The sequence below is a fragment of the Triticum dicoccoides genome, chromosome 2B, assembly GCF_002162155.2.
Source record: "Triticum dicoccoides isolate Atlit2015 ecotype Zavitan chromosome 2B, WEW_v2.0, whole genome shotgun sequence".
Classification (NCBI taxonomy): domain Eukaryota; kingdom Viridiplantae; phylum Streptophyta; class Magnoliopsida; order Poales; family Poaceae; genus Triticum; species Triticum dicoccoides.
Window position 1 is genome coordinate 28,145,634 of NC_041383.1, and position 26,364 is coordinate 28,171,997.

At 45.2% G+C, this 26,364-nt stretch overlaps 1 protein-coding gene across 1 annotated transcript; it reads right to left on the minus strand.

Annotated features, from left to right (window-relative positions):
• Positions 1 to 1,556: 1,556 nt before the first annotated feature.
• LOC119361926 lies at positions 1,557 to 14,403 on the minus strand. Its single transcript, XM_037627098.1, has 21 exons — positions 14,061 to 14,403; positions 5,599 to 6,090; positions 5,435 to 5,513; positions 5,198 to 5,345; positions 4,976 to 5,099; positions 4,690 to 4,870; positions 4,571 to 4,599; positions 4,338 to 4,486; positions 4,151 to 4,253; positions 3,963 to 4,058; positions 3,830 to 3,885; positions 3,641 to 3,764; positions 3,498 to 3,560; positions 3,353 to 3,412; positions 3,110 to 3,271; positions 2,869 to 2,942; positions 2,698 to 2,791; positions 2,450 to 2,586; positions 2,240 to 2,320; positions 2,042 to 2,147; positions 1,557 to 1,874 (listed from the first exon to the last, which is right to left on the minus strand). Exons 1-21 carry the CDS (start codon positions 14,253 to 14,255, stop codon positions 1,800 to 1,802), a joined length of 2,628 nt encoding a protein of 875 aa, XP_037482995.1. The 5' UTR covers positions 14,256 to 14,403; the 3' UTR covers positions 1,557 to 1,799.
• Positions 14,404 to 26,364: the final 11,961 nt, after the last annotated feature.

Consider the following 26,364-nt stretch of genomic DNA (forward strand, 5'->3'; position numbering starts at 1 on the left):
GGGCGTGGCCACCGCAAAGGCCACACCTACTTGTGGCGCGTGTATCAATGAGGACACGAGCTCTGCCGCTGCCCCATACTCATACCACCATCATCATGCATGAAGAACGTGAAGCTAGCGGAGACAACAAAGATGACCACACAGCTCAATCGGAGGTATCCCACGGTGCAATCCGTGGGAGTAATCCCGGGAACCAGGAGATCACACAATCGCCACAGTCAGCCTAGCCACGCTAGTATGCCACGGAGCGCACTTTTCATTATGGGATCTTGTAATTTTATTTCTTCAATGAGATTAATGAATACTTGTATCCCGTACCGCCTTCCTTTGTGTACTTTGTACACTGGCACGTCCGCATACATTTTTTTTTACCTTTCCCCGAGTATATAAGAGAAATACACTCGTTCTTCCTTTCTCCCGGTGTTTTAGAATATTTTTGTCATGTCAAACAACAACTAAAAAATGATTATCATATTCCTGACTAGCAACTAGCACTGCTGCACAAATGCTCATATTTGATGTTTGATATGTGCGAAAAGTCAGCCAAAGTTTCTCCTTATCAATGCTCAACACTTCATTGCACAACTTGTTTTAGGCAAATAGGGACAACCTTTGCTTAGTTCCTCGAGTCACCATCATAGTCTTTGGCGAGGTTCTATATATTTTCCTTCACCAAAAGTAACTTAGAAAAGCTTGTACACTAAAAATAGATTTGGCCTTATATCAGCGATATACTCACATCACCGAATATGTGTTTGTTACAATAGTGCCCTTGTCCCCTTCAAAAAAAAAAAATAGTGCCCTTGTCCACATTTTTTGACAACCCCCAAGTTTCAGTATTGGTGTATGGCGTGAAGTGATCCCATTGTGATGTGACGTGGAAGGATGCACGTGAACCAATAGTCCAACTCATGGCATCATCTCAAACAATAATATATCATTATTCGTCTCGAATGACTAAGGAGTCCTCAGAACTAGTCCCACATGTTTGCTCTATTTTTTTCATCCTCTCGAGGTTCTTCCTTCTATTTATTTGACTGCTACAATGAAAGCAGGTAAACTCCTTTTTGTCTTGAGTGTGGACTAATAATTTTCAGAAGACACAAATCTATTATAAAAGGTCACCAGCAGTACAAAGGACCCTAAACATAATAGAAATTATACTAAGGTCCCTTCACCACCGAACGACGAGTACCACCACCAGAACGAGCCATCAACGTGCCACTGTCACCACTCCCATACCAAAGTCGGCCTGACCTAAGGATCAACGTCCTAGAACCGCCGTCGCCGCTGTTGAACCCTTTAATCGATCTAAAATGCCGGCACCAAATCTCATCATAGCGCATGTACGCCGAGAAAACCCTAACCTTGCTGGCCCTAGTTTGGCTTGGTAGCTTGGCGTTCTTGTTATACTGAAGGCTCAAATTTTCTCCCAAGTATAAAAATCAAGCGAATATCATCAGATTTTCCTCGGAGACAAAAGCCAAGCAGGAAGCGGGTGACGAGTGACGGCTGATAGGGAGATGGCGACGGCTTGCAAGGAAAATGCCGAGAGGGGGAAGAAAACCACGACCTTGAGCAAGCCGGCGGACAAATGTCTGATGGTATATATGTTCACCCATGGTGAACCACGCCTTACATGAACCAATCAATGAATCACCTTGTGGTAGCACTATAATCGACACTTCACACACTCCTATGGAAATTACAATTTCTCGACCTTAGTTTCTGGATGATTAATGCTACCTACTATGTATAGGTATGAGTTTGAATGGTTGTGCACTTGTTCAGTGAGCTGCCTAGGCTGCCGGAAGGCTTGCGTAGGGGTTGTCGGCGCAGGCCAGCTTGTCGTTGCCAGGTCGAGAAAACACAATCTGCAATATTAAACCGTCACAAGCACATGCCTTAGCAAGTATTAACTGGGTATTTAGTACTATTTACTGGTTTCAAAAGTTATTTGGTGAATTTTGTGAACTAGATTAACCAAATATTGTCGAATTCATGCAAACACATTCTACTCCATGGCTAAGAACACTGTTACCTGGTAAGTTCCAAGCGTCCTTGACTTGAAACCGGCAGCACAGTATATGAAATAATACTCCCATACACGGATGAACTTGTCGTCAAATCCAAGAGCCAAAATGGCACTGCAATCAAGAAACGCAATATACACTTAGTGTTATAAGCTTTATGGATTTATTTACATTTCAACATATGGATGAGATGCATTGATGCTTACTCTTTGTTGGCCATGAAGTTATCCCTCCAGCGTATCAGCGTCGGGTAGTAATGGTACCCGATGTTCTCAACCTGCTCGATGCTGCATTCAGACAACAGTGCGCATCACTATCGTCTCCAAAGTTCAGTAACAATAAACATGCTAGTTCAGAAAATTCAGTATGTCGATACGTTCATCGCAGTGAAAGGTGCATATATGCAAACAGCGTACCAGAGCCTGGACGCGGCGGACATGGCTGACGTGATCCGGGCCAAGGAAGGAAGGCAACCCCCTGGAAAGATGTATTCCTTTATGAAGTCTGAACTTCTCCTGTATTCCCCATACCGTTCTTCCGGAATCGATATGAACTGCATGCATACATAGAAATGCAGATATTAGGTTTCGGTTGGTTCAAGATCAATGATTTCTGGCAAAGGATGGAGCGAATTGATGTGGTATTCGCGTTGATTGGTTGAAACCTGGAGGACAAATAGGCCATCTGGAGCCAATAGAGACTCACAACAGCCAAAGAAATCGTCCATGAATTCATGACCAACCCCTTCAATCATCTCGCTGCATGTGTCAACAAGAGGTAAATATTTCCTTCGATTCAATATATTCATATTGAGAACAGCAGCATTACTACTTACCATGATATGATCCTGTCGTACTTACACCGGCTTGGTATTTGACGGTAGTCACACAGCAGAAAAGTTATACGATCCTGAAAAAATAAAGCATATCAATGCTGTTGTAAATAGACAATAGAGCGGAGCACTTGTTAAATTGGATTAAGTTCTCCAAGGACATCTTAATCTTAAGTGCGGTCAGTGTCGAAAAAAAGTGAGACTTGTGTCTCAACTCTGAAGGTAGTATAAACTCATAATTTACCTCCAAACCAGCCTCCTTTACTTTCATTTGAGCATATTTAAGTTGCTCCTCAGACAGTGTAATCCCTGTGTACTTGCATCCCGTTTGCTTCACCACTTCCATTGCCAAGCTGCCCCAACCGCTACCGATTTCAAGAACATGATGATTCCGCTCCACTTTAGCCTACCATTATTACATATTTATCAGATCATGTATGCATGTACTGTATTCATCAAGGTTTAATAATTATATCAGTACTATTACCTTCTTGATTAGGAGGTTAACTTTGCGTTGCTGGGCTACTTCCAAGCTTTCATCTTCCACCTATACAGATTTCACACCACTTAATTCGCATGCTGGATGCACAGTTAGGCAGTTAACACTACTACTGATCACATGATTCACAAACCTTGAATACTGCGCACGAGTAAGTCATCGATGGATCCAGGAAAATCGAGAAGAAATCATTACTCTGCATGGGCATTCTGATTTGTCAGTGAGAACATCCAGACAGAGATGAGGACAGCAGGAGGAAGATGCATTGGTAATGACCAGATCATAGTGCTGAGAGATGTTTCGGCGAGTTTGCGTGACAGTATTCTTCCTTGAGATGTGGCGGAGGAAATATTTTGCCGATGCAATCCCAGCTGTTAAAAGCATGGGCGTCCACCAACCCCTGCCAATTAACCATACAGTTACATACTGGATGATTGATCACTTCAAACATTGTAAATTTAGTACCTTTTACCGGCAGCACTGTTACTACTCTTCTGCGCATCTCTGTTAGCAATGAGAATCTGAAGCCAAATGTCTTAGTGAAGATGCACATAAATGGTTTGTCCGATTAATCGAGTAGAATGCAGATTTTGTTTACCAGGAAAAGATTCAGGAGCCCTTCTCTTTTATCAACAAAAGAAAAATAACCATTAATATATGCATCTGCCATACCAAGATCCGCTTCGGTTGCGACCTGAAAGAACATTTTGTTTTCACACAGGAGATAATCTCAGGAAATTAACCACCAAGAACTGAAGAGAAAACGAGAAGAGACAGTAGCCGAACCTTCCAGTAGAAGAGAGGGTCATGAACTCGCAAGACAGTTTTGACAAGACATTTTTTGTCGACTTCACCAAAACTGAACATAGTGCCACCTTCTTCAAGAATGCTGGGGGCAAGCAAAAATAACCAAGTTAGGATTTGTACCATATAAATCCTGGGATTAAATCTGGAGTTTCAAGGACGGACTCACGTCATGTTACCGATGGTGACATATTGGTTGAGAAACCTTGTTACCAGAAGGCGAGCCCCAGTTTCCGTCCACGACGGGACCATCTGTTTCGGGTTCAGAAGAAGGCTGCTCTTCTGCCCAAGTAAACATTGAGCTGCAGACTTCCCAGCCTGCGATAAATCAAACACATAGATATCAATGCCAAATATACATTTCTCTGAAGACGAAAAAAAAGTTGCATGGGCAGGCAGTACCTTAAGGCCATCTTCATGGAAGCCATAACCTGTGTAACCCAGGACATAAGCCACTTAACTGAAGAACATGTAGTAATAAACTTAAATATATGCTGAAAGAAAGAAAATCAACGAGTTACCTTGATATGCCCCACAGAACCATATTCCCCTGTTTCCTTGGATCTGCTGAAGCTCCAACGAAGCCTTTGCAGCAGCGACAGACGGAACAGGATGGCCGGTGTTCCATTTGAGCACGACATGATCCGGGACATGAGGTGGATTCAGCGTCACCAGGAACGGCCTGCCGGTGGATTCGATGTTCTGAATTTTCCAAGCGAAAATGTGATAAATATTAGAATGGGTTCAGTGTAGATAACAGTATTGATCTAAGTCATTCAATGCATCGCCAACAATAATGAGCTTTACCTGGAGGAGATTTAGCCAGTAGGTAACAGAGACGCCGCTGCTTGTTGTCCCCAAGAAGTTCCAGGCGCTCCACGCCGACGGGTTCTGTGGCATCAAAGTGTCGTCGCGATGGAGGTATATGTCACTGCAATGTTAATAGTTCAGAGAAGTTCAGAGATGAGCAGAACAGCAGGCCAGGCAGTTACAATAAATTAAATTTTATAGCAGACACAGATTACATACCTGTGGACATATTGGAAAGCACCCAGAATTCTCAACTCCTCGTGTGTTGCTTCATCCCCTAGCATTCTCAGAACATCGGGTGCATGAGCACCAAATATGATCTTGTCGTACACCTCCTCCGAGCCACCGACCTCCAAGACTCTGTATCCTGCAGCCAGAAATCAGTGAGCAATGGCATCATTTGCAGGAGAGGAACAGGGATTCAGGTTTAAAAACAAATTTAAATGAATCATGTACCTCCTTCAAAGCTTGAAACTGATTTGACTTGGCAGCTGGTCTTAATCTGACAACCCATGTTTTCCAGCTCATCCCTTACCTATTTTGTGGATGCACATGTTCAGACGCTGTATTTCTGCAGGTGACAGCTACAGTGTGCAATACATTTATAGGAATTGGAGTACCTTGTTTACATATGTATGCGAGCGGCCTTTGACGGTGAGCCATTGGGGCCGACCGAAGATCTGAAGGAGGTGATGGTTGCGGCAGAAGGAGAGGACGAAGAAAGCGGAGAAGCCGAGCACCCCCTGCGACGGGCATGACCATATGCTCGCACAGATTGGGATCAGGTAAGCCTCCTGGAAGAGCTGGGAGTATCCATGCGTCTGGATGAACTGCCCCAGAGTCTCGTGCCGGTTCAGGTCAGGGTTGCTCTCATGGTCCTCAAGGTACTTGAGGGCATCCTCTTTGAACTTGAGTATCTCGCGGATCATGTGCCAGAAGGCGGGCCGGAGGGCATTGCTCTTCTGTGCCAGGAGGCCCGAGAGGCCGTTCCGGCTGCCCCACTCGCACCTGCCGCCGCCTGAGAGCTGCGTGCTCACTGACAGCGACATGTCTGATATCTCCATCTCCACGCCAAGCTCTTCGAACCATTCCAGCATGTTTGGGTATGTCACCTGCCATTATTGGTGCAGTTGGATGCATGGTCAGGTGTAAATTCAGTAGCTAACAGATTCAAGTTTTTCTTAGTTTCAATAAATGGATAGTTCAGGAGTATTTTTGCTCATTTGGCTGCCATTTCACTCGGTTTAGCAACTTCAACAACACGGCTGCCATTTCATTCTGCATAGCAAATTGCGAATCTAGATGTCTGTTTTCATATATTACATCCTCTGTCCCAGAATACATGACCTATATATCAGACATGAATATGGCCTTTGAAACACAACTTTGATCGTTGCCTTTTATATCAATATGCTAGTTTAAACTTTTAGATAAATAATTATAAGATATTTTTTTCATCTCAAGTCTAATTATATACACATATAACTATACATTTGGCCAACCACAGTAACCACGCAAAAATATTCAATCAACGTCAGAGACTACATGTTTTCTGAGACGTCATCTATTTTGACTATTTGGATTAGAGATAGTACTAGTCAAGTTTTGCAACTCACTGTATTAGTGTTCGCCTAGGTACAAATTGCAATTATTGACTACGAATAGTTTCTTGGGAAATTACATTTGAATGTAGCAAGATTTTTTGTCTTTCAAGATAGAATATGGTATTGCAAAATAAGCCAGCAAACGTCGACGTTTTTCCATATATATGGAAGTAATTACGCAAACCCTTGATGGATTGGGAAAAAGTAACTAAATATACTTAAGATGTTCGCATTCAGACTAACTACACATAGCAATTGCGTATATAGCTGAAATTTACTCCTTATTGGCGAGCGGTCAAATAAATAAATTTAGCGAGTGAAAAGCATGCCAAATGTGTAAAAGGCTCAGAATTTCAATGGCTGAGTGTGACCATGCATCTAGACAAATAAACTCACGAACAGATAGGGTGACCATTCTCGTCCAATCAGATGCAGTAAAGTTGGACCAGGCTTGCACTAGGGAGACAGTGACAAGGAAAGACAGCGAAGAAAACCTCAAGCCAACCAACCAGCGGGAACAGCCTTGCTGTGGCATGACAGCAACACAAGTGTCTCTCTCGGGTGATATTTAGTACTACCATAATTGTGCATCAGTTTCCACCAGACTGGTACAGTAATTGGCCAATGAGAGGTGTTGACAGACGCCCAAGCAGAACAGTCCCAAAATGAGACCACTGCTTGACAGTAGACTAATCAGATTAACCTGGGTAGCCGTGTGAGACGCCTGCTTGACAGTAAACTAACCTATCAAACCCGTGGAGGAGATGCCTCTGCAAGTCTGCATTTGGCATGTGCGAAATTAAGATTGACTAGTTGCAGAAAATGAGCTTTCTCAGCTTGTGCCGGCCAGCAAGGCTGGACCAAAAACACTTGTGAGAGACAAGCAAGCACAAAAAAGATGGAAGTGGAACTGTTGGGACATGTGCCCCTGTCGCCGCCGCCGTCCTCGTCCCGATTCAAGGTTTGGCTAAGGAACCCAATGAACAGCTGGTTCTTCTTGGGCAGAATAATGAAAGCCACTGCACATGCGAGGAAACTAAAAACATTGCACAGATTCCACAAGAACAAATATCCCTGACTTAATCAGTTAATCGGGGAAATATCCCTGACTTAATCAGTTAAGCCGGACATTTTCTATGTTGTCCATGTTGTACTGGTTTTCTGAAAACGACTGGACCTGTGTCAGAGCTAGAGACCGGGACAAAGGAAAGGAAGAACACCCGTTTCTTCCCGATGAATTTTACCAAGTACTGTTCATAGTTTCCACCGAGTGTTATCAAGGGGAGACGTAGATGAAAGCACAAACAGGACCGTACCAAAATGAAAGGGATAAAGCAATGGCATCACTAACATGTGCGGTTCAGGTGGCTAGATTGCAGAAAATGTGCTTGTGACTGCATAAATGAGACTGGTCATAAGTGCCTTTGAAGATTTATACATAAACAGTACTAGAAGTGCCATCCATCGCAAAACATGCAATGAACATAACAAAAGATACTCGCTCGGTTCGTAAGTGTTAATGTTTTGGACATCGACATGGTCTTCAGTGTTTGATCAACTAATTCCGTGCGAATATGTTAGGAATATCATATAAAATTATGATATTGTGTTAAACATGAAAAATATGTGATCATAATATTTCCATTAACAAAGCAATATAACATCCTATACTTTACTAGTCAAAGTTAACGGCATCTTCATGATAATATCATCTATTTAAAACTAGTACTCCCTCCGTCTCATAATGGAAGATTGTTTTGCACGCTGTTTAACGTTGGAGGTTTTGGACAACATAGGATCCTATGCGAATATTGCACAAATCCTATATATCTAAGAGAGTGATCTCCACTAATTTATTTATCTTAACATTCAAGCATACCACATCATCATACAATTACGGATAGGATAAGGCTCACCTCACCGTGCAACCAAGCATTAAACAAAATCACCACCACATGCAACCATGCATGGAAAATATATTTTTATTCTACAGTATTATCCTAGACTATATATAAATCAAATATAATAAATCATTGTAAAAAAAGTTTAATTATTGACAAAAGGCTATCCAATGTATTAAGACTTTCGTTCCGTCCTTTTGAGACATCGAGTAACAACAAGTAATTATTAGATGGATCCTTGGTGTGGTGTAAAGAGATTTACTATACGCGTTTAAAACATTCCTATGTGAACTTGATTTACCACCGATTAGTCCAATCACATCACGCGTACTAAGGTTGGACTTCTGTACGCAAACGTCTACGTTGCGCGGGAGTTGTACAGAAATTGGACTTGTGTTTGAGAGACGGGACAAGGAAATTCGGCAATGGCATCACTGACATGTGCGATTCGGCTGGACAAATAGCAGAAAATCGTGCTTAGTGCTTGCTGGGTCCATGTGGGAGACAAGTATGCTGCGACTATTGGCCGTGTTGAGTAACGTGATTGTATTAGGAAACATAGGTTAGACTAGGAAATATTCTGGCTTGCCTTGTACTCCAAGTAGATCATGTACTCCTATATATATGCCCATGAGGCTCAAGTAATACAACAACTATTCCACCAATCCCTCTCTCCCTTCTAACATGGTATCTATCGCAAGTCGATCCTAAACCCTAGCCGCCGCCGCTTCCGCACTTGCGCGCCGCCCCCGGGGCGGTCGGCCTCCATGACCGCCGCCGGGGGGCCGCGCCACCCGTACCTAGGGTTCGTCCGCCGGCCGTGTTGGCCGGCTGCCCTAGAGAGTCTTTTTCCCGATCCTTTGATCCGGGGTTTTCTCTCTCGCCGGTCGTTTTGATCGGCGTCTACTTTTTGGTTTTCCGGTCTTTGTGATCCGGTTTGCGTCGCCCACCGCCGCCGTCGACCCCGTGCGCCTCTACTCCGACTTCGGCATCGACTACACCGGCGTCTTCACCGACCTGGCGGCCTCGCGCGTCGTCCACGCGTCTACCCGCCGGTCGCCCCGACTCGGCGGCCTCGCATCATGCGGCGGCCCTTCACCGCCGCCGTTCGCGCGATGGCCCGCCCGTCGATCTACGCCGGCCGTCACCGCCTGCTCCGACCGGGACTCCTGCATCACCCCGACCCGGCGGCCTCGCGCCATGCGGCGGCCAATCATAGCCGCCCTGCCGCCCGCCGCCGCCGGCTTCATCTCGGACTCCGCCGCCACCACGCCTTCACCGAGCGGTGTCCCCGACCTCGCGCGCGATCGGCTTGATCACCCGCTCGCCGCCGCTATCAGCCTCATCTATGCCGCGCGACCGACCTGGCCCGTCGGTTACGCGCGCCTTCGCAGGTCCCGTGAAGATCGTCTCCGAGTTCAGCACGCCCCTCCGTCGATCGAGCAACGGGCTGCCGCTGCGTCGCCCCGTCGGGCCGCAGCGCCGCCGCCCCGTGGTTCTCCTCCCGGCTGCACCGACCCGCGTCACCGCTGCGTCGCCCCTTCGGGCCGTAGTGCCGCGGCCCGCGGTCTACCGCCGCCCCGAGGTCGTCCACTCCAGGCCGTCCCCGTGGCTGCACCGACCCTCGCGCCGCCGCTGTGTCGCCCCGTCGGGCCATAGCGAGCGTGGCACGCCGTCCACGCCGCCGTCTCGAGGCTGTCCACGTGGTTGCACCACCCCGCGCTCCGCCGCTGTGCCGCCCCTTCGGGCTATAGCACCGCGGCCCGCGGTCCCTGCGACCGTCCCGAGGTCTTCCGTCGTCACCCCGACCTGCCCGCCGCCGCCGCGTCGCCCCTTCGGGCCGTAGCGCCGCGGCCCGCGGTCCACCGCCGTCACCGCGCGTCGACCTCCCGTGGTATGCGCCGCGCCGTCTTCCTTGGCGCGGGAACGCCATCGTCCACGCCGGTCTTCGTCATGCTGTCAGGGTTCTTCGCCTACGTCGAGCACCGCCGCCGCACTCCTAACCTAGCCGCCGCCGCCGCCTTCAGGCCGCCGCTGCCGCTCTTCTTTGGCCGCCGCCGCCGCTACCTTTGTAGCCGCCGCCGCCGCCCGTCCACCCCCTTCGTCTTCGTCCAGCACCAGTTCGTCGCCAGCGTCGCCGTCATCTACCCCGACCGCTTCATCTACTCCGACAACCGCGGGCGACATTGGCCCCGCGCCGATTGGCGCCGCAACCGTCGTCGAGTCCTTCTCTGCTGGCCTCTCCGACTTCTCCGACATGGTGTACAGCTCGTGCAGGTCCCTCGTCTACGCATGCCCGGTGCTGGCAACACCGCCGCGTGCCTTCGTCCACGACGTGTCCCCGGGCCTGGCAAGCCTGGCGCGGCGCTTCGTCAACTTTGTCTTCGTCCGTCTACGCATGCCCGGTGCTGGCAACACCGGTGCGTGCCTTCGTCCACGATGTGTCCCCGGGCTTGGCAAACCCGCCGCGACGCGTCGTCAACATCATCTACCTCCTGGCGCACCACTACTTCGACACCACTGCGCCCATGCTAACTCGGCGCCCCCTTGCGCCCGCGGCTCCACGGCGACTTCCTCGACACCGGCCAACCCGACTCGACATCGACCACGGCATTCTTCGCACGACTACCTCGACCACGGCTCCACCACACACGCTCTCGGCTACATCGACAAACGGCACAAAGGGCTACCGCCTGCTTGAGCAACCTCGTTGGTTTCCACTCCAGCCACGACTCCGCGATGCATCGACCGTTACGACTGTGGGGGGTGTCCGTCGGCTTGCCTTCGGATTCTTCTCCAGTCTCACCGTCTGCATCGCTACCGTTGTGACTGCGGGGGGATGTTGAGTAACGTGATTGTATTAGGAAACATAGGTTAGACTAGGAAATATTCTGGCTTGCCTTGTACTCCAAGTAGATCATGTACTCCTATATATATGCCCATGAGGCTCAAGTAATACAACAACTATTCCATCAATCCCTCTCTCCCTTCTAACAGGCCGGAAGGTGGCAGTGGAATTGCTGGCACATGTGTCCGTGTCGTCGCCGTCGCCGCCCCGCCGTCCTCACCCCTTTCGCCTGAATGAATCGGCCGCGCGAGAGAATCATTGTAAGGCGATCATGGCGTCCACGTCGCCTGCTCACCACCCACCAGCCATCTCCATCGTCCACCTACATTTGAGGTTTCCTCCATGGACTGTAGATAGATCGATGATGCAACTGATTGATTGATTAAGCTGTTTGGTTAGGAGGTACAACTACTGTTTATTGAGTGATTAATGCCGATTGATGCAATAGTACTACCGGATTGAGGAAAATGTTGCCACGAGTTGTAAGGCGATCATGGCGTCACAAGCGGATGCAAGTCAGAGGCTTCATGGGTTCGAGGTGGGACGCTGAGGAGCTCCTTGGCGATCGGATCGTGACAGGGTACAAGGGGCATATGGGGCGGGACTTCCGGAGGAAGTAAGCTGCATTTCTTTCGGGTGATATTTAGTAATCCCTCCGTCGTCCACGAATAAGTGTACATCTAGCTTTTGTCCTAACTCAAAGTTTAAAAACTTTGACCAACTTTCTAGGGAAAAGTAGCACCATTTATGACACTAAATTAGTATCAATAGATCCGCAAGATAGTATTCAATTTTGTAGTTGTGACCGATGACGGTGTAACATAGTACTAATTTGATGTCATATACAACTCTTTTCTATATAATTGGTTAAACTTTTAAAACTTTGACTTGAAACAAAAGGTAGACATACACTTAGGCCCTGTTCGGTATTCATCCACTCCTAGAATCTACGGAGCGGGCAAGCTGCAACTCTGCCAATTTGAGCTGCAGCTCCGCCAACTCCCGGAGCGGAGCTGTGGAGCGGAGCATTACCGAACGGCCCCTTAATCATGGATGGAGGGAGTACTCTACCACCAGTACTGCTCATTACTCATTAATTAGTTCCCACTAATGTGGCACAGTTGTTAACGCGAGACGACGTAGACAGATGCCGAGGCAGAACAGTAGCACCAATACGGGTCAGACTGAGAGATGCCCAGTTGCACGTAGCTTTGGCAGTGAACTAATCAAAGATGGGCATATGTAGCTGGATTGACTGGTTGCGCAAAAATAAACGGTGGGCATCGTCAGATGTAGCATAAAAAAAAGGTGAAAATGGAACTATTGGTGCATGTGTCGGCGTCGTCGTCCTCAGTTTTGTCTGGGCCGTGCGACCATGCCGTCGTGAGGCGATCACGGCGTCCACGTCGCCCGCTCGCCACACACCGGCCATTCCGACGGTTTACCTACCTACCCACTACCTTATGGAGCCCCACAAAGCACAAAGGTATCGGTCGATGCAATTGGGTGAGCACTTTGGGTAAGAATCCACGTGATCAGTGCATGCCGACATGGTTACCGGATGGATTATTGAGGCAAAAATGCCAACATGGTTCTCGCTTGGACAGCATAAAGAATGCCGCCAGATACTACTAGTATGTTGGACGTAATTCAAAATAATGCACTGATAGTTGTCCGTGCGTTGCAATGGAAGCATAAATTATTTTATAGTTGGTTAGCTCGCCGCAGCTGCACACACATTATTTATGCATTGAAGGCCTTCAAACTTTAGTGGACCTTTTACGGATTGCCATAATTTACCTGCCATTTTTATTAGTGTGGTTGAGTATCAAAAAATTTATTTTATTTGATGGTCACTTGTTGTCTTACCAAAGAAGAAATATTTTAGTTTTTCTTTTAGACTTTATTCGGCCATTATTTATTGGCTTACTGAAGAAAACAAATTTTTATTTCCTAAGTACTAGATAAGATGGGGGCTATTAAGGGACGTGGAGTTTTTGCACCGGAGCTCATTTGAGCTCGGGTGAACAGTAAAATCGAAAAAAAATCAAATTTTTTTTTAAAAAAATCCAAACTCTTTTTGGTAGAAACATTGACAAAAGTTTTAAGTGCTTGCAAAAATTCATCATGAAATCACATTTCTAGAAGGCGTGGCAAAAAAAAATCGATACTCTGAAAATGCTACTTTCAAAAGCATTTTGGAGCCTGAATTTGTTTTTTCTGCCACGCCTTACAGGAATGTGATTTCATGATAATTTTTTGCAAGCACTTAGAACTTTTGTCAATGTTTCTTCCCCAAAAAAATTGATTTTTTTTTAAAAAAATCGATTTTTTTTCGATTTTATTGTTCACCGAGCTCAAATGAGCTCGGGAGCAGAAAGGCACTTTCGGCTATTAAGTCGGTTTTGTCACCATATACCTACAGGAGCCGAAAGCCACAATAAAGAGATGACACACGAGGTCCTCTAAAATCTCTACGAAATACTACTAAACTGCAAATGAATTTAAAAAAAAAATTATGGATAGCCATTTCTTTTCTTTTCCTCCGAATGGTATGAAAAGAATATTTATTCTTCACAATCGGAACCCTATTCCCCGAACCTCATGTACTTTTTCCTCATCCTAAATGGGAATCCTGTTCTCGAGAATTCGTATTGGTACGCGTATCATGGCCGTGTGTATTGCCACCGTAGGTACACGTACGCGGTTACATATGTGTACGTACGTACCCGGTTGAAGACCATGAAGCCGAGGTCGAGGGGGACGCCGTCGACGTCGGCGGTCCTGGCGTGGCCGCCGAGGCTGTCCTCCGCCTCGTACACCGTCACGCGCGCCGCCCCGCCGCCGGCCCGGGCCAGCTCGTGCGCCGCCGCCAGGCCGCTCACGCCGGCGCCCACCACCGCCACCCGCATCCCCTCCTCCATGGAACTCTAGTCCTCTCTGGTGTGCGAAATGGCCGGCGTGGGAGTGAATCAGTCAACAAGTGGCAGTGGCAGTGGCATTGGCGGCGAGGCCGAAGGAGGAGGAGGAGAGGAGATATAAAGCGCAGCGCAGGGAGGCCCCGGGGCCGCACTGGATAAGAGGAGGAAGACGAGCCACCGAGGAGGGTTTACTTTCTTAATCACCTCCGGATGGGCCGCACGCGCGCACCCATTCTCTGGCCCGGCTCGGCCTGCGGAGACGAGCGAGCAGAAGCCCAAGTGGGCGCTCCTTTTTTTTCCTTCCTCTTATATTCACCTGACAGTTTTGCTAAGTCTCAGATCTTGCGTGGAGATTCATACAACAAAAAAACATTTTCAGCCTTTTCTTTCTTCTTCTTATAAAAAGTAGTATCACTTGATTGAGACTTGGTTAAATCTCAGTCGGCTGAGACCCAAGCACACCCTTCACCAAAAACAAATATCACGTCGCGCTCGGGTCGACCCAGCACGCGGGAGGCCACAGGCCACAGCCTCGTTTTTTATATATTTTTTATTTTCATCTTTTACTTTCCTTTTACTACTTTTCTTTATACTTTCAAATATTCTAAATGTATATACTAAAAAAACTTTACATAAATATTTAAAATATATTAATTGACCATTTGAAAAATGATAAATATGTATATAAAGATGTTCATGATGTGTACGAAACATTTACATTGTGTGTAAACAATGTTATTGCCAACCACCAAGCGAGCGAGCGTAGAAGAAGTAAACGCTAAGAATGGGCCGAGTCAGCACTACACGTCCACAAAAAAGCTTCACGCGAGATTAGAGCTACTCTCGCCTTAAGTGAGCTCCCGTGGGTGCGAGCCAGGGAACGACTAGTTCGGAGTACCCCCGACGTGCACTTTCATGACTGAGACAACACTGAGCGTGTCAAGCGGTGCGTCCAACCAATACACTTGTTTGTGTGACAGGCAATTTTTTTTTATTTTTGCGCGGCTTTGTAAGTTTTTTGAATTTTTCTATATTTATTTTTGGGCTTTTAAACTTTTTACTTAATTAATTGATGAGTTTTTCTATTTCTTAGTTAATTTTTTGATTTACTTTTAGGTAGGAGCATTCGTTTTTTGAATTGTCCGTGTGAAACACAGTTATGCCTTTGTGTGCTTCTGTGTTTTTTTGTGTGCTTCTGTGTGAATGATATTTATGCTTCTTGAATGAAAAAGCACAATTGTGCTTCCCCAAAAATCAAACATTGTTTGTGCAGTTTTTGAAGTGTTAGTACAGTTTTGAAGCACAGATTTTTCCCCAAAATAGTTATTCGAAAAATATCAATATGAAATCTAGTTTTGAAGATCTGGACACAAAAAACGCAGCGGGAAGGTTTGTGAGTTGGACACACGATTCAAGATATAAAACCTTTTGAAAGACAAATCTGCGGAAAAAAACACTCGTGCCTCCCACCAGTGGGAATTAAACTCCCAAAACTCTAGGTTCGACAATGTAGTGCAACACTTGTAACCACCAAAAGATATGAGAGTGGCCTTTGCAAGGATTAAGCCTTGACTAGTGAACTTGGCCAGCTTGTGTGCGTGTCTACAACTCACCCGCAGCAAGCGGGAGTGTCCCCTCGCCTCTGTGTGAAGCGCTACTAGGCCGGCCCATTAGTTGAAGAAAATGTTAGTTAGTTAATTAGTTTCTTTCGTGTTTTTTTCTGATTTGTATTCCCAAAATAATATTTATATGTTACAAAATTACTCTCTCCGGTCCCTTTTACTCCACATATAAGATTTGTGCCAAGTCAAACATTGTAAAGTTTGACCAATTTTTTGGTAAAAAGTAGTATCAACATCTACAATACCAAAAAATATATAATATGAAAATACATTCCATAATCAACCTAATAGTATTGGTTTGGTATTATGAATGTTGATACTTTTTTCTATAATTTTGGTCAAATTAGAGATACTTTGACTTAAGAGAAACTTACATGCAAAATAAAAAGGACCGAAGGGAGAACTTTATATAATATTTTTAATGTATTCATTACATATTACAAAAATCATCAAGTGTAAAAACAATGTCCGTGCAACTTCTAAAAAAAATTGATAGCATTCTAAAACAATGTTCGTGAAATTTAAGAATATTCACATGTGTTCGAGCAAATGTTTGTGCCAGTTTTAAGAAATGTTTACACACTGTAACAAAATGTTAGCTTAATTCGGAAAAAGATGTTCCATGTTATTCAAAAAATGTTCATATGTTTTTAGAAAATGATTATACAATGCAAAAACACATAATCAAAAAATTGTTCCATACAATTCAAAAAGTGTATGCGATAATTAAAAAACATTCATGCATTCCAAAAGTATGTTCTTGTTAATGTTTATATGGTGTAAAAAAAGTACCCGTGTTGTTTTGAAAAAAAACATTTCATACAAGTTAAAAAAATCCAGTTTGTATTTGAAAAATATTTAACACATATTTAATAAATGTTCAAAACAAGCTTTAAAAAATGTTTGGTGGCCACATGGAAGAAGAGTATAGGATTGGAAGGAAGGACCAGGTAGACTTGCCAAGGCATGCACGCGTCCAATCCAATGCGGCCTTGAGGTGATGGTACTCCATCCGTCCGAAAATACTTGTCACCAAAATAAATAAAAGGGGATGTATCTAGATGTATTTTAGTTCTAGATACATCCCCTTTTGTCCATTTTGATGACAAGTATTTTCGGACGGAGGGAGAATGAGGCCATACGAGAGGCGAAACGGAAGGACTATTGTCGGTGATGACAAAGCGAAGGAAGGTTCGGTCGGACTCGAAGAGGAGACCACTGCTGGCCTTGGCCTCTATGTTGATAGATCCAATGAGAAGAACATATATGTGCATGCAACAAGCTGGGTCTGGCCCACAACACTACGGGGTTGATTCTCGACGACATGCATGCAAAGAGCCAAGCGCGGTGCCGCACATACATGTAGGCGGAGAACAAAATCACCGAGCAGAATGACACTAAGTTTAAACAAGTCATGACACTATAAAACAAAACCTGACATTGCAAATGTGCACATATCGCATACAATTCGATAATGTGAATCAAATATCTGTGTGGGCGTCATGAAGCAAAACAGTGCAAACCTTGTGATTTCAAATTCAAGCAAAAGATGATCATTTGTTCCTTTATTTCTCTGTGATAGTTGGTCAATTTATTGGTTTAAGGATTGGCATGGCAGTCGTGTATGAGAATACGGAAGGATGTGTGTCGCGGTGACGAGGAGAAAGGTTGTAACAGCAGAATGTTGCAGCCATGACTTCCATCAGGATAATAACGCAAAATTCTCCAAATTTGTCAACTATAGCACTATGAGCCTTCTCAAAGTGATTGGAAATGATTTCTTTTTTTTTAGTGAAGATCATACCTTAGATTGACAAAAAAATGTCTGAATGTGCTAAGATGATTTATAACAATTTCATGAGTGAACATTCGACTAAGAGGTCATAATATCAATGCGCTCCATCTACTAATATCTGTTGGGGATCGTAGCAGAAATTTAAAATTTTCTACGCATCACCAAGATCAATCTATGGAGTAATCTAGCAACGAGGGAAAGGGGAGTGCATCTACATACCCTTGTAAATCGCTAAGCGGAAGCATTACAAGAACGTGGATGAAGGAGTTGTACTCGTAGCGATTCAGATCGCGGTTGATTCCGATCTAAGCGCCGAACAACGCCGCCTCCGCGTTCAACACACGTGCAGCCCGATGACATCTCCCGTGCCTTGATCCAGCAAGGGGAGAGGGAGAGGTTGGGGAAGACTCCGTCCAGCAGCAGCACGACGGCGTGGTGGTGGTGGAGGAGCGTGGCACTCCAGCAGGGCTTCGCCAAGCACCGCAACAAATGAGGAGGGAGAGGGGTAGGGCTGCGCCAAGAGGGAGACGTTCTCATGTGTATGGCAGCCCCAAACCCCCACTATATATAGGGGGAAGGGAGGGGCTGCGCCCCCATCTAGGTTTCCACCCCTAGGGGTGGCGGCCAGTCCTATATCCCATCTAGGGGGGCGGCCAAGGGGGAGAGAGGGGGGGGCACCACTAGGTGGGCCTTAGGCCGATCTGAGCCTAGGGTCCCCCCCTTTCCCTTCTCTCTTCGCCTTGGGCCCTGGTGGGGGGCGCACCAGCCCACCCGGGGCTGGTCCCCTCCCACACTTGGCCCACGCAGCCCTCTAGGGCCGGTGACCCCACCTGGTGGACCCCTGGGACCCTCCCGGTGGTCCCGGTACGTTACTGATAGCACCCGAAACTTTTCCGGTGACCAAAACAGGACTTCCCATATATAAATCTTTACCTCCGGACCATTCTGGAACTCCTCGTGACGCCCGGGATCTCATCCGGGACTCCAAACAACATTCGGTAACCACATATATCTATTCCCTATAACCCTAGCGTCATCGAACCTTAAGTGTATAGACCCTACGGGTTCGGGAACCATGCAGACATGACCGAGACAACTCTCCAGCCAATAACCAACAGCGGGATCTGGATACCCATGTTGGCTCCCACATGTTCCACGACGATCTCATCGGATGAACCACGATGTCAAGGATTCAATCAATCCCGTATACAATTCTCTTTGTCTACTGGTATGATACTTGTCCGAGATTCGATCGTCGGTATCCCGGTACCTTGTTCAATCTCGTTACCAGCAAGTCTCTTTACTCGTTCCGTAACACATCATCCCGCGATCAACTCTTTGATCACATTGTGCACATTATGATGATGTCCTACCGAGTGGGCCCAGAGATACCTCTCCGTCACACGGAGTGACAAATCCCAGTCTCGATTCGTGCCAACCCAACAGACACTTTTGGAGATACCCGTAGTGCACCTTTATAGCCACCCAGTTACGTTGTGACGTTTGGTACACCCAAAACATTTCTACGGTATCCGGGAGTTGCACAATCTCATGGTCTAAGGAAAAGATACTTGACATTTAGAAAAGTTTTAGCATACGAACTACACGATCTTGTGCTAAGCTTAGGATTGGGTCTTGTCCATCACATCATTCTCCTAATGATGTGATCCCGTTATCAACGACATCCAATGTCCATGGTCAGGAAACCGTAACCATCTATTGATCAACGAGCTAGTCAACTAGAGACATGGCGTTGTCTATGTATCCACACATGTATCTGAGTTTCCTATCAATACAATTCTAGCATGGATAATAAACAATTATCATGAACAAGGAAATATAATAATAAACATTTTATTATTGCCTCTAGGGCATATTTCCAACAGTATCCCACTTGCACTAGAGTCAATAATCTAGTTCACATCACTATGTGACTGTAATGAATCAACGCCCATGGGGTTTGATCATATCTCGCTTGTGAGAGAGGTTATTAGTCAACGGATCTAAACCTTTCAGATCCGTGTGTGCTTTGCGAATATCTATGTCATCTCCTAGATGCAGCTACCACGCTCTATTTGGAGCTATTCCAAATAACTGTTCTACTATATGAATCCGGTTTACTACTCAGAATAATCCGGATTAGTGTCAAAGTTTGCATCGGCGTAACCCTTTACGACGAACTCTTTTACCACCTCCATAATCGAGAAAATTCCTTAGTCCACTAGTTACTAAGGATAACTTTGACCGTTGTCTTGTGATCCATTCCTGGATCACTCTTGTACCCCTTGACTGACTCATGGCAAGGCACACTTCAGGTGCGGTACACAACATAGGATACTGTAGAGCCTATGTCTAAAGCATAGGGGATGACCTTCGTCCTTTCTCTCTCTTCTACCGTGGTCAGGTCTTGAGTCGTACTCAATACTCACACCTTATGACACTGCCAAGAACTCCTTCTTTGCCGATCTATTTTGAACTCCTTCAAAATCTTGTCACGGTATGTATTCATTTGAAAGTACTATTAATCGTTTTTTGATCTATCCTTATAGATCTTGATGCTCAATGTTCAAGTAGCTTAATCGAAGTTTTCCATTGAAAAACACTTTTCAAATAACCCTTTATGCTTTCTAGAAATTCTACATCATTTTTGATCAACAATATGTCAACAACATATACTCATCAGAAATTCTATAGTGCTCCCACTCACTTCTTTGGAAATACAAGTTTCTCATAAACTTTGTATAAACCCAAAATCTTTGATCGTCTTCATCAAAGTGTATATTCCAATTCCGAGATGCTTACTCCAATCCTTAGAAGGATTGCTGGAGCTTTGCATACTTGTTAGCATCTTTCAGGATTGACAAAACGTTCTGGTTGTATCACATACAACCTTTCCTCAAGAAAATTGTCGAGAAAACAATGTTTTTACATCCTATCTGCAAGATTTCATAAATAATGCAGTAACTGCTAATATAATTCCAACAGACTCTTAGCATCGCTACGAGTGAGAAAGTCTCATCGTAGTCAACTCCTTGAACTTGTCGGGAAACAACTTAGCGACAAGTCGAGCTTTCTTAATGGTGACACTTACCATCATTGTCCGTCTTCCTCTTAGAATCCATCTGTACTCAACAACCTTACGACCATCGAGTAGTTCTTCCAAAGTCTATACTTTGTTTTCATACATGGATCCTCTCTCGGATTTTATGGCCTCTAGCCATTTGTCGGAATCCGGGCCCACCATCGCTTCTCCTGAAGGAAATATGCCCTAGAGGCAATAATAAAGTTATTATTTATTTCCTTATATCATGATAAATGTTTATTATTCATGCTAGAATTGTATTAACCGGAAACATAATACATGTGTGAATATATAGACAAACAGAGTGTCACTAGTATGCCTCTACTTGACTAGCTTGTTAATCAAAGATGGTTATGTTTCCTAACCATGAACAAGGAGTTGTTATTTGATTAACGAGGTCACATCATTATTTGAATGATCTGATTGACATGACCCATTCCGTTAGCTTAGCACCCGATCGTTTAGTATGTTGCTATTGCTTTCTTCATGACTTATACATGTTCCTATGACTATGAGATTATGCAACTCCTGTTTACCGGAGGAACACTTTGTGTGCTACCAAACGTCACAACATAACTGGGTGATTATAAAGGTGTTCTACAGGTGTCACCGAAGGTACTTGTTGGGTTGGCATATTTCGAGATTAGGATTTGTCACTCCGAATGTCGGAGAGGTATCTCTGGGCCCTCTCGGTAATGCACATCACTTAAGCCTTGCAAGCATTGCAACTAATGAGTTAGTTGCGAGATGATGTATTACGGAACGAGCAAAGAGACTTGCCGGTAACGAGATTGAACTAGGTATTGGATACCGACGATCGAATCTCGGGCAAGTAACATACCGATGACAAAGGGAACACCGTATGTTGTTATGCGGTCTGACCGATAAAGATCTTCGTAGAATATGTAGGAACCAATATGGGCATCCAGGTCCCGCTATTGGTTATTGACTGGAGACGTGTCTCGGTCATGTCTACATTGTTCTCGAACCATAGGGTCCGCATGCTTAAGGTTTCGATGACAGTTATATTATGAGTTTATGTATTTTGATGTACCGAAGGTTGTTCGGAGTCCCGGATGTGATCACGGACATGACGAGGAGTCTCGAAATGGTCGAGACATAAAGATTGATATATTGGACGGATATATTTGGACACCGAAAAGGTTCCGGATGAGATTGGGACTATACCGGTGTTCCGGGAGGTTACCGGAACCCCCCGGTAAGTATATGGGCCTTATTGGGCCTTAGTGGAAAGGAGGGAGAAGGAGCAAAGGAGGGGGCGCCCCCCCCCAAGCCCAATCCAAATTGGGAAGGGGGCCGCCCCCCCCCCCCTTTCCTTCTTCCCTCCCCTCTCTTCCTTCCCTCTCCTACTCCTAATAGGAAAGGGGGGCCAAACCTACTTGGAGTAGGTTTGCCCCCCTAGGGCGTGCCTCCCCTCTTGGCCGGCCCCCTCCTCCTATCCCCCTTTATATACGGAGGAGGGGGGCACCCCATAGACACACAAATTGATCTTCGTGATCGTTCCTTAGCCGTGTGCGGTGCCCCTCTCCACGATATTACACCTCGGTCATATTGTAGCGGTGCTTAGGCGAAGCCCTGCGACAGTTGAACATCAAGATCGTCACCACGCCGTCGTGCTGATGGAACTCCTCCCCAAGGCTTTGCTAGATCGAAGCCCGGGGTGCGTCATCGAGCTGTACGTGTGTCAAGAACTCGGAGGTGCCGGAGTAACGGTGCTTGGATCGATTGGATCGGGAAGACGTACGACTACTTCCTCTATGTTGTGTCAACGCTTCCACTTCGGTCTACGAGGGTACATAGACAACACTCTCCCCTCTCGTTGCTATATCATCACCATGATCTTGCGTGTGCGTAGGAATTTTTTTGAAATTACTACGTTCCCCAACAGTGGCATCCGAGCCTAGGTTTTATGGTTTGATGTTATATGCACGAGTAGAACACAAATGAGTTGTGGGCGATATAAGTCATACTGCTTACCAGCATGTCATACTTTGGTTCGACGGTATTATTGGATGAAGCGGCCCGAACCGACATTACGCGTACGCTTACGCGAGACTGGTTTTACCGCCGTGCTTTGCACACAGGTGACTAGCGGGTGTCAGTTTCTCCAACTTTAGTTGAACCGAGTGTGGCTACGCCCGGTCCTTGCGAAGGTTAAAACAGCATCAACTTGACAAACTATCGTTGTGGTTTTGATGCGTAGGTGAGATTGGTTCTTGCTTAAGCCCGTAGCAGCCACGTAAAACTTGCAACAACAAAGTAGAGGACGTCTAACTTGTTTTTGCAGGGCATGTTGTGATGTGATATGGCCAAGACATGATGCTATATTTTATTGTATGAGATGATCATGTTTTGTAACCGAAGTTATCGGCAACTGGCAGGAGCCATATGGTTGTCGCTTTATTGTATGAAATGCAAACACCCTTTAATTGCTTTACTTTATCACTAAGCGGTAGCGATAGTCGTAGAAGCAATAGATGGCGTAAACGACAAACGATGCTACGATGGAGATCAAGGTGTCGCGCCGGTGACGATGGTGACCATGATGGTGCTTCGGAGATGGAGATCACAAGCACAAGATGATGATGGCCATATCATGTCACTTATATTGATTGCATGTGATGTTTATCCTTTATGCATCTTATCTTGCTTTGATTGACGGTAGCATTTTAAGATGATCTCTCATTAAAAATTATCAAGAAGTGTTCTCCCTGAGTATGCACCGTTGCCAAAGTTCGTCGTGCCCAGACACCACGTGATGATCGGGTGTGATAAGCTCTACGTCCATCTACAACGGGTGCAAGCCAGTTTTGCACACGCAGAATACTCAGGTTAAACTTGATGAGCCTAGCATATGCAGATATGGCCTCGGAACACGGAGACCGAAAGGTCGAGCGTGAATCATATAGTAGATATGATCAACATAAGATGTTCACCGTTGAAAACTACTCCATCTCACGTGATGATCGGTTATGGTTTAGTTGATTTGGATCACGTGATCACTTAGATGACTAGAGAGATGTCTGTCTAAGTGGGAGTTCTTAAGTAATATGATTAATTGAACTTAAATTTATCATGAACTTAGTACCTGATAGTATCTTGCTTGTCTATGTTGTTTGTAGATAGATGGCCTGTGCTGTTGTTCCGTTGAATTTTAATGCGTTCCTTGAGAAAGCAAAGTTGAAAGATGATGGTAGCAACTACGCGGACTGGGTCCGTAACTTGAGGATTATCCTCATTGCTGCACAGAAAAATTACGTCCTGGAAGCACCGCTGGGTGCCAGGCCTGCTACTGATGCAACTGACGACGTTAAGAACGTCTGGCAGAGCAAAGCTGATGACTACTCGATAGTTCAATGTGCCATGCTTTACGCCTTAGAATCGAGACTTCAACGATGTTTTGAACGTCATGGAGCATATGAGATGTTCCAGGAGTTGAAGTTAATATTCCAGAAGAATGCCCGGATTGAGAGATATGAAGTCTCCAATAAGTTCTATAGCTGCAAGATGGAGGAGAATAGTTCTGTCAGTGAGCATATACTCAAGATGTCTGGGTATTGTAATCACTTGATTCAACTGGGAGTTACTCTTCCAGATGATAGCGTCATTGACAGAATTCTCCAATCACTTCCACCAAGCTACAAGAGCTTCGTCATGAACTATAATATGCAAGGGATGGATAAAACGATTCCCGAGCTCTTCGCAATGCTAAAGGCTGCGGAAGTAGAAATCAAGAAGGAGCATCAAGTGTTGATGGTCAACAAGACCACTAGTTTCAAGAAAAAGGGAAAAGGGAAGAAGAAGGGGAACTTCAAGAAGAACAGCAAGCAAGTTGCTGCTCAAGAGAAGAAACCCAAATCTGGACCTAAGCCTGAAACTGAGTGCTTCTACTGCAAGCAGACTAGACACTGGAAGCGGAACTGCCCCAAGTATTTGGCGGATAAGAAGGATGGCAAGGTGAACAAAGGTATATGTGATATACATGTTATTGATGTGTACCTTACTAGAGCTCGCAGTAGCACCTGGGTATTTGATACTGGTTCTGTTGCTAATATTTGCAACTCGAAACAGGGACTACGGATTAAGCGAACACTAGCAAAGGACGAGGTGACGATGCGCGTGGGAAATGGTTCCAAAGTTGATGTGATCGCGGTCGGCACGCTACCTCTACATCTACCTTCGGGATTAGTATTAGACCTAAATAATTGTTATTTGGTGCCAGCGTTGAGCATGAACATTATATCTGGATCTTGTTTGATGCGAGACGGTTATTCATTTAAATCAAAGAATAATGGTTGTTCTATTTATATGAGTAATATCTTTTATGGTCATGCACCCTTGAAGAGTGGTCTATTTTTGATGAATCTCGATAGTAGTGATACACATATTCATAGTATTGAAGCCAAAAGATGCAGAGTTGATAATGATAGTGCAACTTATTTGTGGCACTACCGTTTAGGTCATATCGGTGTAAAGCGCATGAAGAAACTTCATACTAATGGACTTTTGGAACCACTTGATTATGAATCACTTGGTACTTGCGAACCGTGCCTCATGGGCAAGATGACCAAAACGCCGTTCTCCGGTACTATGGAGAGAGCAACAGATTTGTTGGAAATCATTCATACAGATGTATGTGGTCTGATGAATGTTGAAGCTCGTGGCGGATATCGTTATTTTCTCACCTTCACAGATGATTTAAGCAGATATGGGTATATCTAATTAATGAAGCATAAGTCTGAAACATTTGAAAAGTTCAAAGAATTTCAGAGTGAAGTTGAAAATCATCGTAACAAGAAAATAAAGTTTCTATGATCTGATCGTGGAGGAGAATATTTGAGTTACGAGTTTGGTCTACACTTGAAACAATGCGGAATAGTTTCACAACTCACGCCACCCGGAACACCACAGCGTAATGGTGTGTCCAAACGTCGTAATCGTACTTTACTTGATATGGTGCGATCTATGATGTCTCTTACTGATTTACCGCTATCGTTTTGGGGTTATGCTTTAGAGACGGCAACATTCACATTAAATAGGGCACCATCAAAATCCGTTGAGACGACACCTTATGAACTATGGTTTGGCAAGAAACCAAAGTTGTCGTTTCTTAAAGTTTGGGGCTGCGATGCTTATGTGAAAAAACTTCAACCTGATAAGCTCGAACCCAAATCGAAGAAATGTGTCTTCATAGGATACCCAAAGGAGACAGTTGGGTAAACCTTCTATCACAGATCCGAAGGCAAGACATTCGTTGCTAAGACTAGATCCTTTCTAGAGAAGGAGTTTCTCTCGGAAGAAGTGAGTGGGAGGAAAGTAGAACTTGATGAGGTAACTGTACCTACTCCTTTGTTGGAAATTAGTACATCACAGGAATCGGTTTCTGTGAGTCAAAACCAACTAGTGAGGAAGTTGATGATGATGATCATAGAACTTCAGATCAAGTTACTACAGAACCTCGTAGGTCAAACAGAATAAGATCTGCACCAGAGTGGTACGGTAATCCTATTCTGGAAGTCATGCTACTAGATCATGATGAACCTACGAACTATGAAGAAGCGATGGTGAGCCCAGATTCCGCAAAATGGCTTG